This window comes from Salarias fasciatus, chromosome 14 (genome assembly GCF_902148845.1).
Source record: "Salarias fasciatus chromosome 14, fSalaFa1.1, whole genome shotgun sequence".
NCBI lineage: Eukaryota > Metazoa > Chordata > Actinopteri > Blenniiformes > Blenniidae > Salarias > Salarias fasciatus.
In genome coordinates this window covers 18,609,798-18,621,912 of record NC_043758.1, presented here as the reverse complement: position 1 = coordinate 18,621,912, position 12,115 = coordinate 18,609,798, and the positions used below count along the sequence as shown (strand labels likewise).

The 12,115-nt window shown below is 44.1% G+C and overlaps 1 protein-coding gene across 1 annotated transcript; it reads right to left on the bottom strand.

Moving 5' to 3' along the window:
• Nucleotides 1–526: 526 nt before the first annotated feature.
• Nucleotides 527–7,839, bottom strand: gucy2f (guanylate cyclase 2F, retinal). Its single transcript, XM_030108582.1, has 18 exons — nucleotides 7,033–7,839; nucleotides 5,993–6,285; nucleotides 5,533–5,887; nucleotides 5,355–5,439; nucleotides 4,997–5,093; nucleotides 4,743–4,868; nucleotides 4,209–4,289; nucleotides 3,782–3,958; nucleotides 3,546–3,702; nucleotides 3,277–3,426; nucleotides 2,996–3,144; nucleotides 2,681–2,844; nucleotides 2,397–2,589; nucleotides 2,134–2,308; nucleotides 1,731–1,829; nucleotides 1,540–1,634; nucleotides 1,379–1,464; nucleotides 527–662 (listed from the first exon to the last, which is right to left on the bottom strand). The coding sequence occupies exons 1-18, from the start codon at nucleotides 7,772–7,774 to the stop codon at nucleotides 581–583; spliced, it is 3,306 nt and encodes a 1,101-aa protein (XP_029964442.1). The 5' UTR covers nucleotides 7,775–7,839; the 3' UTR covers nucleotides 527–580.
• Between the last annotated feature and the right edge of the window lie 4,276 nt (nucleotides 7,840–12,115).

The following is a 12,115-nucleotide window of genomic DNA, read 5'->3' as shown; positions in this document are numbered from 1 at the left end:
TTTTTTTCTTTTCGCTTTTTTGTTTTTTTTGTTTTTTTGGATGGTGATGAATATATATATAATAGCAGCTTTTCTCTCCAACTTCAGATGGTTAATAACCTGTAATATTCAGCCTCAGTTCTGCAAATCTAGCTTTCATAAGAAACTAACAACCGGGCATTTAATGACATTTTAAAACAGGCGTCTGAGTTGTTCGATCACTGAGAAGGTGAACCACTGCATGCCTTTAATTAGATGACCACGCAGTGGCCGGTGAGTGCAGAGAGGAGAGAATCCTTAAGGAGCGGGCTTCGGTTTCCCTGTGCAGTTCGTAGGCAGATCGTTTGACAACGCTCATTACATTAGCACCATAGTGTTCTGCTGTGCTGGCTGCAGGCAGATTAGCCAGCTGATTGGACAATCCTCTTAAAGGAGTCTGCGTTAAGCCACACAGTGAGGGTGTCTGGGTGGCGCTCTCTGTCCTCTGCCTGCCCCTCCCAGGTCTTTGTCCCCTGTTTTCCACTCTTGTGTGTTGTCCTCCTTGCTCGCCCTCCTCTCCTCTACAGTTTTGCGTCTTGCGTCCGTGTCCTTCTGCTCTCGTTCATATCTTCTTGTCCACCTGACGGTTGGCCTTGCGGAAAAGAGTCTTGATCTCCTCTGTCACCATTTCCTGCCAGTTGTCCCTGAAGATGGACAGAACAAAGGTGAACCGCCGCTCTGTGTGAAGAACGTCAATTCAACACGCCGCAGAGTAAAAATATCACAAACATGACCATAAACAATAAAAGAAGAAGAAGAAGAAAACAAACAATAAGGAAAACGTGACAAGCAGCCACACTAGGAAAAAAAAAACACATGTGAAGCCAGTGGGATACCCCCAATCTGCTTAAGAAGCTGCAGAAGGTGATAAGATCAAGAGATTAAGAGACTCACAGATCACGAGCAATCAATAGAGTTCAAAGATCAGCGAGAGGGAATATCGCATGCAAGCTAAAAGGATGCATTTGGGTCACATCAACCGTCAGGAACAGGAGTTCTTCCACAACACAACACCAGCTGACACATATCTATACCTCCTGTGCTCCACTAAGGGGGTCAAGCCTTTTTCTCGGCTTTCTTTTTCTTGTACGCAGCTATGTCTTCTGCGTTCAGCCCATGATTGTCTTCCCTGGAGTAACGTGGATAGTTGTATTATCAATTGCAACAGATCGTGTTAATATATCTTAAAATGCTGGCATGCCAATAAGTATACATTTCAAGTTCTCACATTTACAAAAAAAAAAAAAAAAAAAAAATCAAATTTGAATGGCATAGCTCCTTTTGTTCTTGCGTAAACACATGAAATTCATTTTGACACATGGTAAAGGTACAAGGATTAACGCTGGATTCATATTCTTACCCTGGTCTAATCTCTGGTGGTTTTGGCAAAGGCTTTGTGAAACCAGTTTTTCCCACAAGCCAATACGTTTCTTCAATACCTTTCCCCTGCAAGGAAACAGCAATCAGATAAAGCAAGAAACTCCACGGGTGTAGAGTCAGTTAATAAGGGCGTGTGAATACCTTCAACTCGGTCTTGCCTCGAACATCTATTTTATAACCCTCGTTAAGCGAGCGGAGGATCTTTACAGTGGTCATATTTACATGGATTCTATAAGCTGTGGACAGAAGGAAAGACAAGAGAAGGCGATGGCACATAAAGACAATTGATTATTGAGTCAAAGCAGCACGAATATGGTGCGGTGGAAACTCACGCAGCCCAGTGGATTCCATGCGAGAGGCAGTGTTAACTGTGTCTCCAAAAAGGCAGTACCGAGGCATGGTCAGACCTACCACTCCAGCAACACAGGGCCCTGCAAGCGTCCAATCAAAAATGATCAAACCGATTTCCAACTTATGTTCTATTGCTAGTTTGAGGTTTGTTTTCCTGATCTGAAATCCTCTCAAACATACTGTTCACACCACGAGCCAAAATCACCCTCTTTTTTCTTGGAAAAACAGACTATCTTCCCTCACAAAATAATTTCTGAACTGTTCAAATAAAATTTTCTTGAGGGATTTTTCTGTAAAAACATTGACATGTAGTTTCTGCCATTCTACTTGGTTCAGGTCAGAAAAAGACTTGGTAAGAGTGTCCCTGATTTTCGTCCAGCCCACCTGAGTGGATTCCTATTCGTATCCTGACGGGAACGTCCGGCATGTGTCTCATATGGAAGGTTCCCACTGAGCTGAGGATGTTCAGAGACATGTTGGCGATCTCGGCAGCGTGCTTGTTGCCATTTCTCTTGGGAAGACCGGACGCTACCATGTAAGCGTCACCAATAGTCTCCACCTAAATAAAGTCAGGACATTTGCAAAGTGATCAGAAACTTAAAGCATATACAAAATCAAAAAGAGCAATGCTGCACCAGGACTCTGACCTTGTAGACATCGTGGTTACTGAGCACGGCATCAAACAGGGTGTAGAGGTCATTGAGGAGGTCAACAACCTCGATAGGATCGCTCAGCGAGGAAATAGTGGTGAAACCCACGATGTCGCTGAAGTAGATTGTAACCTGATCGAAGTACTCTGGCTCCACTGTGGCACCGGTCTTCAGGGCCTCGGCCACAGAACTACACAGAATACGGGGCAGAAAGAGAACAAGAATCAGACAGTGAGTGGCATCAGCTGGGCTGCAGTGCGTTTCAGTTTGTATTAACTCACGGTGGGAGCATCTCAGACAGCAGCTTCTCAGTTCTCTGTTTTTCCACTTCCAGCTCTTCCGTCCTCTCTCTGATCAGGTCCTCCAGGTTGGAGCTGTACTGCTCCAGCATCCTCAGCATTGAGTCAATGATGTTGGTCTTCTTACCTTTGTTGATTATCTTGAACTGTTTTTTTGAAAAAAAAAAAAAAAAAAAAAAAAAATACAGTCATGTAGTTTTGAAGCGAGAGCATCGAGAGTCAATTAGCTCTTTTTTTGTCTTAGATAACAGTAAAATGAGAAACATAATTCCACTCTAGATGTTTTTAAAGTTTCACCCTGTCAAAGATCTCGTCAAAGTTTGGCCTGCGGTCAGGCATTTCGCTCCAACACTGCTTCATCAGTTGAATACATTCGAGTGGAGCCTGATCTGGGGCCACAGTAGGTCGACACATTGGAGGAGGCTTTTTCACCTTACGAATGATCTCTGGGCACAAAACAGCACAGGGGGGGCACGTTAATTCAGTGTAAAACTGGGATGTGCAGCAATTCTCTGCTGAAAAAATTAAAAGATATAGTTCTCATTCTCAGAAAGTCCTCCTTCGTGGGTGACACCCACCTTCAGGTGGCAGACCCAGCATGCAGTAAGGTGGCCCTCTCACCACCACCTCTTGAAGGATGATTGAAAAACTGTACACATCTCCCTTGAATGTCCCTCTGCGAGCCATTGCAGGGTCGCGTAAGAACTCTGGAGCTGTCCAAAACAGATCTGAGTACCAAAAAAAAACAAAAAACAAAATTGAGACGGCATATGATGTCAGATATTGAATCGAACACACAAAAATATTAAAACAACATCAAGAGGATCTGAATCTCCAGTGAAGGTACCTTCAGGCGGTGGTTCTTCTGCAGGAGCTTTCTGAGACTCCAGCAACTCATTGAAGCCATAGTCTGTAATCTTGAGGACGAAGCGTCCATCCACGACACAGTTTCGCGATTTTAGTCTGCCGTGTGGAAAATCTCTATGGTGAAGATATTTCATACCCTGGAAGATTGTTGCATTCATCAGTAACAACATGCTACACAGTCTGTGTGAGCGACAACATGCAGCCGCAGTCAGTTACCTTGATGAGATCAAGCACAAGTGAAGACTTGAACATCCAGTCTAACTTAACGTCCTCGTTCCTCAACAGGTCCTGCAGACTGCCGCGTGAGCAGTGCTCTGTCACCACTGCATACATGGGGCAGTCGGAGAAAAAGCCCAGGAAAGGATTTACGTTTTCATTTCTCAGGTCCTTCATCTGAGAAAGCAGGGAATAATTCAGTGTTTTCAGATGACTCCACTGCATATTGGTGTTATGATTGTGACTACTTCTGTGGAGTCTCTCAGTCATTCAGAGTTGATAAAACCACTCAGATGAGAAGCATCAAAACATTAAGCACCAAACCAGTTCCCTTGTAAGACATGAAATGGGAATGCTGGATCTGCACATTATCTGTGTACCAAGTTTCCCACACATGACATATCATCATATCGCCATGTTACTGTACCTTTGTGAAGATTTTGGTGGTGCTTTGTTTTATTTCTTTAAAGTGTCCATCATCAAATTTCTTCAGCCACACCCAGTCACCCTGGAAAAGAAGCCATATTGTTCTCAAACTCGTTTTCAAGAAAACAGAAAACGAAATGATCACTTCTTTGAGCAATGACTTGTGGAAATAATGTGATCATGAGAATTAGCCACATGTTCAAGCAACTCTTTTGAACTGAATACAGTTATTATGTGGCACTTTAGCAATTTTGCCGTGGGAAATTCACACTGATATAACCAGCAAAAATAAAGCCTTATTATTAAACTCTAATTTGAAATAATGTTGTCATACTCCCTTTTGGATTAAAACTGTTAAAGTATTACTTTATGAAACTTTAAAGTCATCACACTAAAATATGTTATTTTGTTGGATATAAGTCACACAGAGTTCATGTTCCAGACATAAGTTACCACTTCCTTCTTTATACGCTCACACTACCCTGTTGTCCACAAAGAGCCTGAAAGTGAAAATCTAACAACCTGTGCAGCCCACCTCATAGACAGCAACGTTGGTAGTCTCATGAGTCGCCGTCTGCATGCTGTTCACGGAGTGCGATGGGTCTCCAGATTTCTCCTCCAGAGCACTTTTGGATTCACTCAAATCCTCTAGAGTGATTTTCTACAAGGCATCAAAAATAATCGGAAAAGTTGTTCAGAATAAATAATGCAATCGAACAAATCAAGAGAGTGTGTGTGTGTGTGTGGGGGGGGTTTGCTTGGTGACTGGGTGACAGTCAGGCTCCTTGCCTTTTTGCTGAGCTGTGGGTTGATGAAAGTTAGATCTTCCAGGGTCAGGAGGATCCGGTTGGGACCTTTGACTAGCTGGATTTGTTGAAGTCTCCTCCTGTAAAGGACAATGGAAAATCACTTTGAAAAATGACAGGTGGAAAACATTTATGAAGAGCTTACAGCATATCATCAATTGTCACAATTCTGAATATAATGAAGATGATTTTGAGATTAAGAATGTATTCCCCACTATCCTCAATTTATTCACATCAGCAAATAGCAGATATAGTATCTAACTAATATAAGAAAAGTGTATCCAAGGCTTTTTCAAAAAATATTCCAAAAGTAAAAGAGAATCAGTATTTGAGGGTCATACCTGATGTAAAGACTTACAGCGAGTCCTCCAGCAACCAAAGCCAGGACCACACCGAGCACGACTATGATGTAAGTGACCTCCACACCTGAGAGAGATCACACCCCGATTGACAATCAGCATTATGTCACAAGGTGCATCGATCAGTCACTCAAACACGGTACCCCTCACAGCCACATACCTCCTGTGCAGATGGCATTCTTGTCAAACCAGCAGTAGGAATCGGATGGCGGAGGGGATCCTCCCGGAAAATTAATGGACCTTCCTGCAAAACGGAGTGCCTCTGATTTCAGGTCCACCATGTAGGTCTGGTACAGCTGACTGCCCCGGTTGTCAGAGTCCAGGACGACGTAGTTGGTCTTGACATCCCCACTCTTGTCCACAGTGACATTCTGGTTGAAACCATTAAAGGTCGTGTTCTTTATGAAGTAGGCCAGGTTGGAGCCTGACAGCCGCATGCCGGCTCTCCTGGCGTTATGGATTGACTTTGCCAGCAGATATAAACTATTATAGATGGTCCCAAACAGTGGGTTCACCTGCAGAGGTCAGGGAATACAAAAGCATGAAGTGATACAGTTTGAACATAAAAAAAAACACACAAACACAGCAATTTCTTAACCTCACATCCACACTTGCTCTACCTGCTCTGCCTGCACTGGCAGTGCCACTTCCTTGGCAGCTGTGAAAGCCTCGTAGAAGGACTGAGGCTCAGAGGCCAAGGTGATGGTGAGCACAGCATCATAGGCCTCCCTGAGCCTGCTGCTGTTTTGCAGAGGGAAGTAGGAGACGTTGACGTAGGGCACGCTGTATTGGAGAGTGTCGTAGGGCACAAAAACATACTTCCCCGAGGTCAGTCCCATCTGTTGTGCTTTGAGGAGAAATGCAGCCTGTGGCTCACCTCCAACCAGGATAGAGTGCATGCACATTATGATGACTGAAAAGGACAACAACATATAAGATGACAAGACTATTATAAAGTATTCCTCTGTGGACACGGTGGCCCGGGTGACAAAGCTCAGTGTTAAATTGCTTCAGTGTGCCAGTCGGCTGCTCTGATGGAAAGAATACCTGACTGTCATCCTTAGTAAATACTATATGCACTCAAAAGTTGCTTGTGGTGGAATTTTTCAGCACTTGAAAGCATGGGGGGATGTTTAAGAGGCATAGTACATTACATGTCAATGCTAAACGTGTCAAGGGACAACCAGCTTCTTGAGAAGCATTAAATGAGAGCCTGGAGTTTTCTGAGGTGATGCAGCACTGCGCCACAGTGTTTGATGCTGACTGATGACCTTTGCTGTTACTCTTGTATGTTAGTCTGACCTCTTCCTACTCTTGGCTGCTTTTTCTAAAAAACATGTCTGTCACAGCACTGATCAGTCACATCAACCCATTAACTCAGACAGTTTCAAGCACATGGAACACCTGCCATGAGGTCAGTGGTGTGTAACATCCACCCTTTTATCACAAACAGTCACACACACATGCAACAACTGCCATGCAAAGTGGTCTCACTTTCTTGAAAGCGTCTTGCCCAGTCTTGGAAAAGGCGCCCATTCAACACATGAGACACACTGACAGCTGATCTTGCAGTTGGAAAAATGACCAACAAGGCAGCATTTTTATCACCTTTACTGAAACCCCACAGATTTGCACCAACACTTTTCCCTCCCAGACTCACCCCTGATTTCTCCTGCGTCCTGGATCCTCCTCAGTGCGTTCCCCATTTCCGTCTCATTCATACCAATGGGTGTGACGAGGCCGACAGGAAGCCCCTTACTCCTCAGAGCCGTGGCCACCCTCCCGGCGGTATCCATCCAGATGTCTTCGTTGGACGAGACCACCGCGACGCTGGCCCACCTGAAGTGTTTGAGCACGATGAACAGAACGTCGGATGGAAAGGGCACGGTTCTCGCGAAGGTCGGGTAGGCCGCCACGCGGTCCATCTCGTAGGTGACGCAGCCGTAGGAGAAGAGGGCCTTGTCCCAGGTCTTGGCCAGCAGCGAGGCCGCCACGCAGTATCCAGGGTTAGTGGGACCAACGAAGGCGTCGGCCATGTTCTCGTTGTAAATAAATGCCGTGAGAGCTTTGGAGGTCTCGCAAGGCTCCTGCAGGATGATGAAGTCCATCTTCAGGCCCATATCCAGGCTCAGGTCTGTATTGATCCTGCCCACCGCCAGCCGGGCGGCCGAGGTGGGCAGAGCCCTGTAGAAAACAGGGTCGCAGTTCCAGGGGCCCAAAACTCCCACTTTGAATATCAAGCATCGCACACAGCAAGGAAACGTCAACACTCCGAGCAGGATCCAGAAGAGAAAGTTATAAAAGGGCAAAGCGGGTAAAGTCTGCCTGCTTTTAATTATAGGCACATATGGATGACTGGACTCCCATAGCCCTCCTCTGATGATTGGAGGAAAATGTTGCATTTTCCTTCCAGGGCGTCCTAAAGAGTGAATGTCTTCACTATTGGGAAACCATTCACTTAGACAACATTAACCTACAAAACAAGACAGGATTAAAGTTTCATTATCGTCTCCAGTTCCTTTAAGGTATAATTAATTACAGATGAAATACTTACCTTTTTCTTTGTTGCCATGAGGACAGGTTCAGGTTCGATGAGACAAGCGTACAGGTGTCCTCTTGGATTTTAATCCTCAAAAACGGCCAGGTTATCATGTCAGAATCCTAGCTGTCCGCCCCGGTGTGGCTCCGGTGAAGACACAGCCCTGTCATTGTGATGGGATTACGGGCTGAGAGTGACGGGCGGGCGCCTGGGTGCTGCGTCCGGAGCGTTTGGAGACAACTTCAGCACCCTGGAGAGCTACTTATGTCCCGCAGTCAGCGTCTCTGAAGGCTCCCATGCGTTTCCACAAACAGGGCTGTTCACAGGCATCACGTCTCAAAATAAGGTTCACAAACAATAATACTTATCTTCCAGTTTTTCCTTTTTTCAGGCGCTTGCATGAAAGGGAAAAATGTTAGATCATCCAAATAGGGCAAAAGGAGAGAAATCCACCTTATTCTTCTTTTTTTTTAGTCAACATATATTCAAAAAAAGAAAATTGTGTTTTGTATTATCAATAAATAGGACGCCAGTGTCAGCTCCGGGCCCATTCAATGAAATCCTTTCAAAGTGACCCGGGGCCCAAACGTAAGTGTTACTCACTAATCCATTTTCTGTGAGGCACAATATAAGAGGATTGACAGCAGGCCTTAGTCTACTCTAATAGCCTGGCAGCAGGTAAGGCCTTTTTTCCCTTGAGGTACAGCCATGACTGTCATAATGATTAATTACCCGTATATTCACCTGAACTGCAATAAAACACAGAATAAATTATCGTCCAGGAGCAAAGCACCTTTCATGTATACAAAAATAAATAGAAAACAAACATCAGGTCCTTTTTTTCTTGCTATGGAGACTGGAGATCACCTGGACCAGTCTTTAATTGGCCTGGTATGCCCCAGTACAACAGGCACTGCAGATTAAATGAATTTGAACCCTGGTGGAGTGGGAGTAATTAGAGTTAACGAAGGGCTTTTCCTTTGGGTCTCTCTGTGAGCTTCTGCCTGCGTCAGTCTTTTCACGCCCTTTCTTAAAGACTAACGCCGGTGGTAACAACCTGACAGATAAATGAGCCCTGGACCAGCTGGTTTCACATCAACATTGGTGAGGATAATGGATGATGGAACAAATCATCAGATCAGCATAAAAAAGAGACAATTCCAGTGAAAGGAGGAGGAAGGAGCTGGTCATCTAATTCTGTAGAACGGCAGCATGTATCAACGATTAGCACCAAGATGAAACTTTATGACTGATCAAGTGTCTCAACATTGAGCTCCTCTCATATCTTTTTAAAAAGTCATAATTAGACCCATATTCATCTCATTCCAGAAAAGTTGCTGAACTGTTTCAGTGTCTTCTGTATAAATGAAGCTGTTAAGTGATTCCACCTTTGTTGACCCATATCCCGTAAGCTGAAGAGCCTCTTAAACGTAACACCTTGACGTGGCTGTCCTGCATCCAGGAATAGAGGATAGAAATGATGACACAGCACAATGTCCGCCCAGTGAGCAGTGAGCGCAACGCATCTGATTGTTCTCCAGAGGGAAGCGCTGCGGTGTGCTGCGCAGAGATGAGCGTCTGCAGACAAATAGAATGACTGAAAGCTAAATAATTCAAGAGATGGATTAAGTAGAACCACTCAAAATATCAAAATGGTTACTGGTCCATCCCTGTCAACTCAGCTTGGCTTTATCATATGTATGCTCCATTCTTTATGCAGTGTCGACATGGCAGAGATTAATGATCAAGCATGTCCTTGGACTGATCAAATAAGATGATGATGGGCTGGCAAAAATGCAGTGAAAGAAGACACCGGGGAACACAGTGTTTTAACAGGCTGTGCATCTTTTTTAATAATGCTAAGCTCAAGTTTGCAACTTTAGTTTCTATAAAAGGCAAGACAGCCTTCAGTGTTGCTTATGCTCCAATAACAGGATATTTAGTTGTAGGCGACATGAGATCTTCAATCTCACCTCAAAAACACAATGATGGAGATTCACATCATTTGGAACATCGTTTAAGAATGTGTTTGGTTTATACCTTCTGAAGATGTTACGGCACACCATACTCACATTTTAAAATGAAAGGCACATGCACGTGTTTCACGGTCTCATTCTGAACAAATCCCAGACCTATCCACAGTATCAGTGGATGTTTTTGGAAACACTGTAAAAAGAGTGGCAGTTGAATTATGAAATGAAGCAGATGGACTGGCTTTTTGGGTCACTTTTCATAAGTGTATTCTGTGACCTTTGAGTGAGAGACTCTTGCGGGCTCTTATCAATCCTCACTCTGAAACTGTGGAATTTTTGGGAGCGTGTTCTTATCTTTGGTGCCATCTAGCGGACAAGACGCATACTTCTGTCCAATGGACCCAAGGAACCTGCAGGTCTGTCTATTTTTTTTTATATATATAAAATAACACACACACACACAAAAAACCCAACAACAACAACAACAACAACAATGGCTTAATATAAATTAAATCTGTAGATATTGTAAAACTCAAGTTTAGAGTAGCTACATTTTGTGATGTGCTCCAAATAGATGCTTCAGGTTTCATTTTCTTGTTTTACATTTAATTGCATCACATCTGAAGTTTTACTTGTTTTTAATCTTTGTCTTTGAGCTGCTCCCTTCACAGGTTGGCCCAGCGGACCATCTGTCTTCACCCTCCTCCCTCTTCCACGGCACCAACATTCTCCCTGTCCTGTTAAGTTGCATCCATGGATCTTCTCCTTTTTCTTCACCTAACAGTTCTCCCTCTCCAGCATCCTTTGTTTTGTCCCACATAAACACTGCCTCTTTCTAACACGTCCAAACCATCTCAAACTGGTCTCTTATGCTTTGTCTCAACCTGTCTCAGGATTTTCAACCCTGTCCACTTGGTAAATCTCAGCATCATTTCACACACCTGTAAATCAGTGTTTTGTCTTTTAGACAGCACCACTGTCACTAAGCCGTGTTACAGACTTCCCCTACATCTCTCTCTCACACACATTGTTTTTCAATGCATATGATTTCATTTTTCTCATTTGTTGTTCAGGAAAAATATTGTACAAACTTTGTTAGTGTATGTGTGTCTGTGTGTGTGCGTGTGCAAAATCTGTCCCATAATAAATCAAGTGGAACTAGTGTTCCTTCCCCATCTGAACATACTACATCACGTGCACACGGGGCTTCTGTGGCTGTTGTGTGCAGACCCCCTGGGAGTGTGTACGTGTGCAGTACTGTATGGGTGTGTGCTGTGATGCTGTCATGCTCTCATGAGAAAAACAATGGTTGAGGGAGCAGATGAAGAGTGGGGGCCCCTCAGCATTGTGTGAGCAGCAACAGATGTTCACAATGATTCATCACACTTGACCAGTGTGTTTCTGAACCCCCAGAATGGAGACGCTTTACTGTATCTCAGCTCTCAGCCTGATGTCTCAATAGATTCTCTCTCATCTGTTATTCTCAAACAATGGACAGACTCTCTTACAAGCAATTATCTTGACATTTTTGAAATCCATAGTGTTTGGACAGGATTTGCACTTTAAATCTTTAATTAAAGTGATGTCTTCTTTAAAAAAAAAAAGTCTTCAGTAACACTGATAAAGTCTTTTGGCCTCACACAAGACTCCCATTCTACTCTGTCAGTACTGACATGCTGCTCAGACAGCAACAGGAAAGGCTTGACTTTCCGCTCACGGTATTTTGTCGTATTTTATCAGTTTCATCAAGATGTAAACTCGAAGCCAAATGAAACAAACCGCCGCCTCATTGCGCAAGCCAGTAATCCGGCTTCCTTTTCACAGGGCGGTGTGCGCGATGCTTCCACTAGAGGGCGCACCAGAAAGCAGCAGGGTAGCCACGGGGAAGCAGCACACTGCTTTCTTGGAGATTAAAAGCATGTTTATGACGGTTTAAAAAGTTTTATTCCTCTCCTTATTTCATTCAGAAAGTGTTTTGGAGCAAAGAGGCAGAGGTTTTGAATGAAGGTGGAAGTTAAATATAAAGATTCATTCAGCGTACACTACTTGGAAAGGTATCCGCACACAGACAATTTTAGGATCATCGAGCATGCATGTGTTGGACAGTGGGAGGAAGCCAGAGAACCTGGAGGAAACCAATCACTGTTTTTGAAGGTGACTATTTATCACACACACACTGGGACAGTTGCACAGGGACATGAATCAATGGGGCTGTTCTCAGTGTGACGTGG

Coding starts and splice junctions, on each gene's coding strand:
- gucy2f (XM_030108582.1), bottom strand. CDS start 7,774: ATGCAACATTTTCCTCCAATCATCAGAGGAGGGCTATGGGAGTCCAGT. Junction 3,145..3,276: donor GCTGGGTCTGCCACCTGAAG/GTGGGTGTCACC, acceptor TTTTGTGCCCAG/AGATCATTCGTAAGGTGAAA. Junction 663..1,378: donor CCACCAGAGATTAGACCAGG/GTAAGAATATGA, acceptor GTCCATCTTCAG/GGACAACTGGCAGGAAATGG.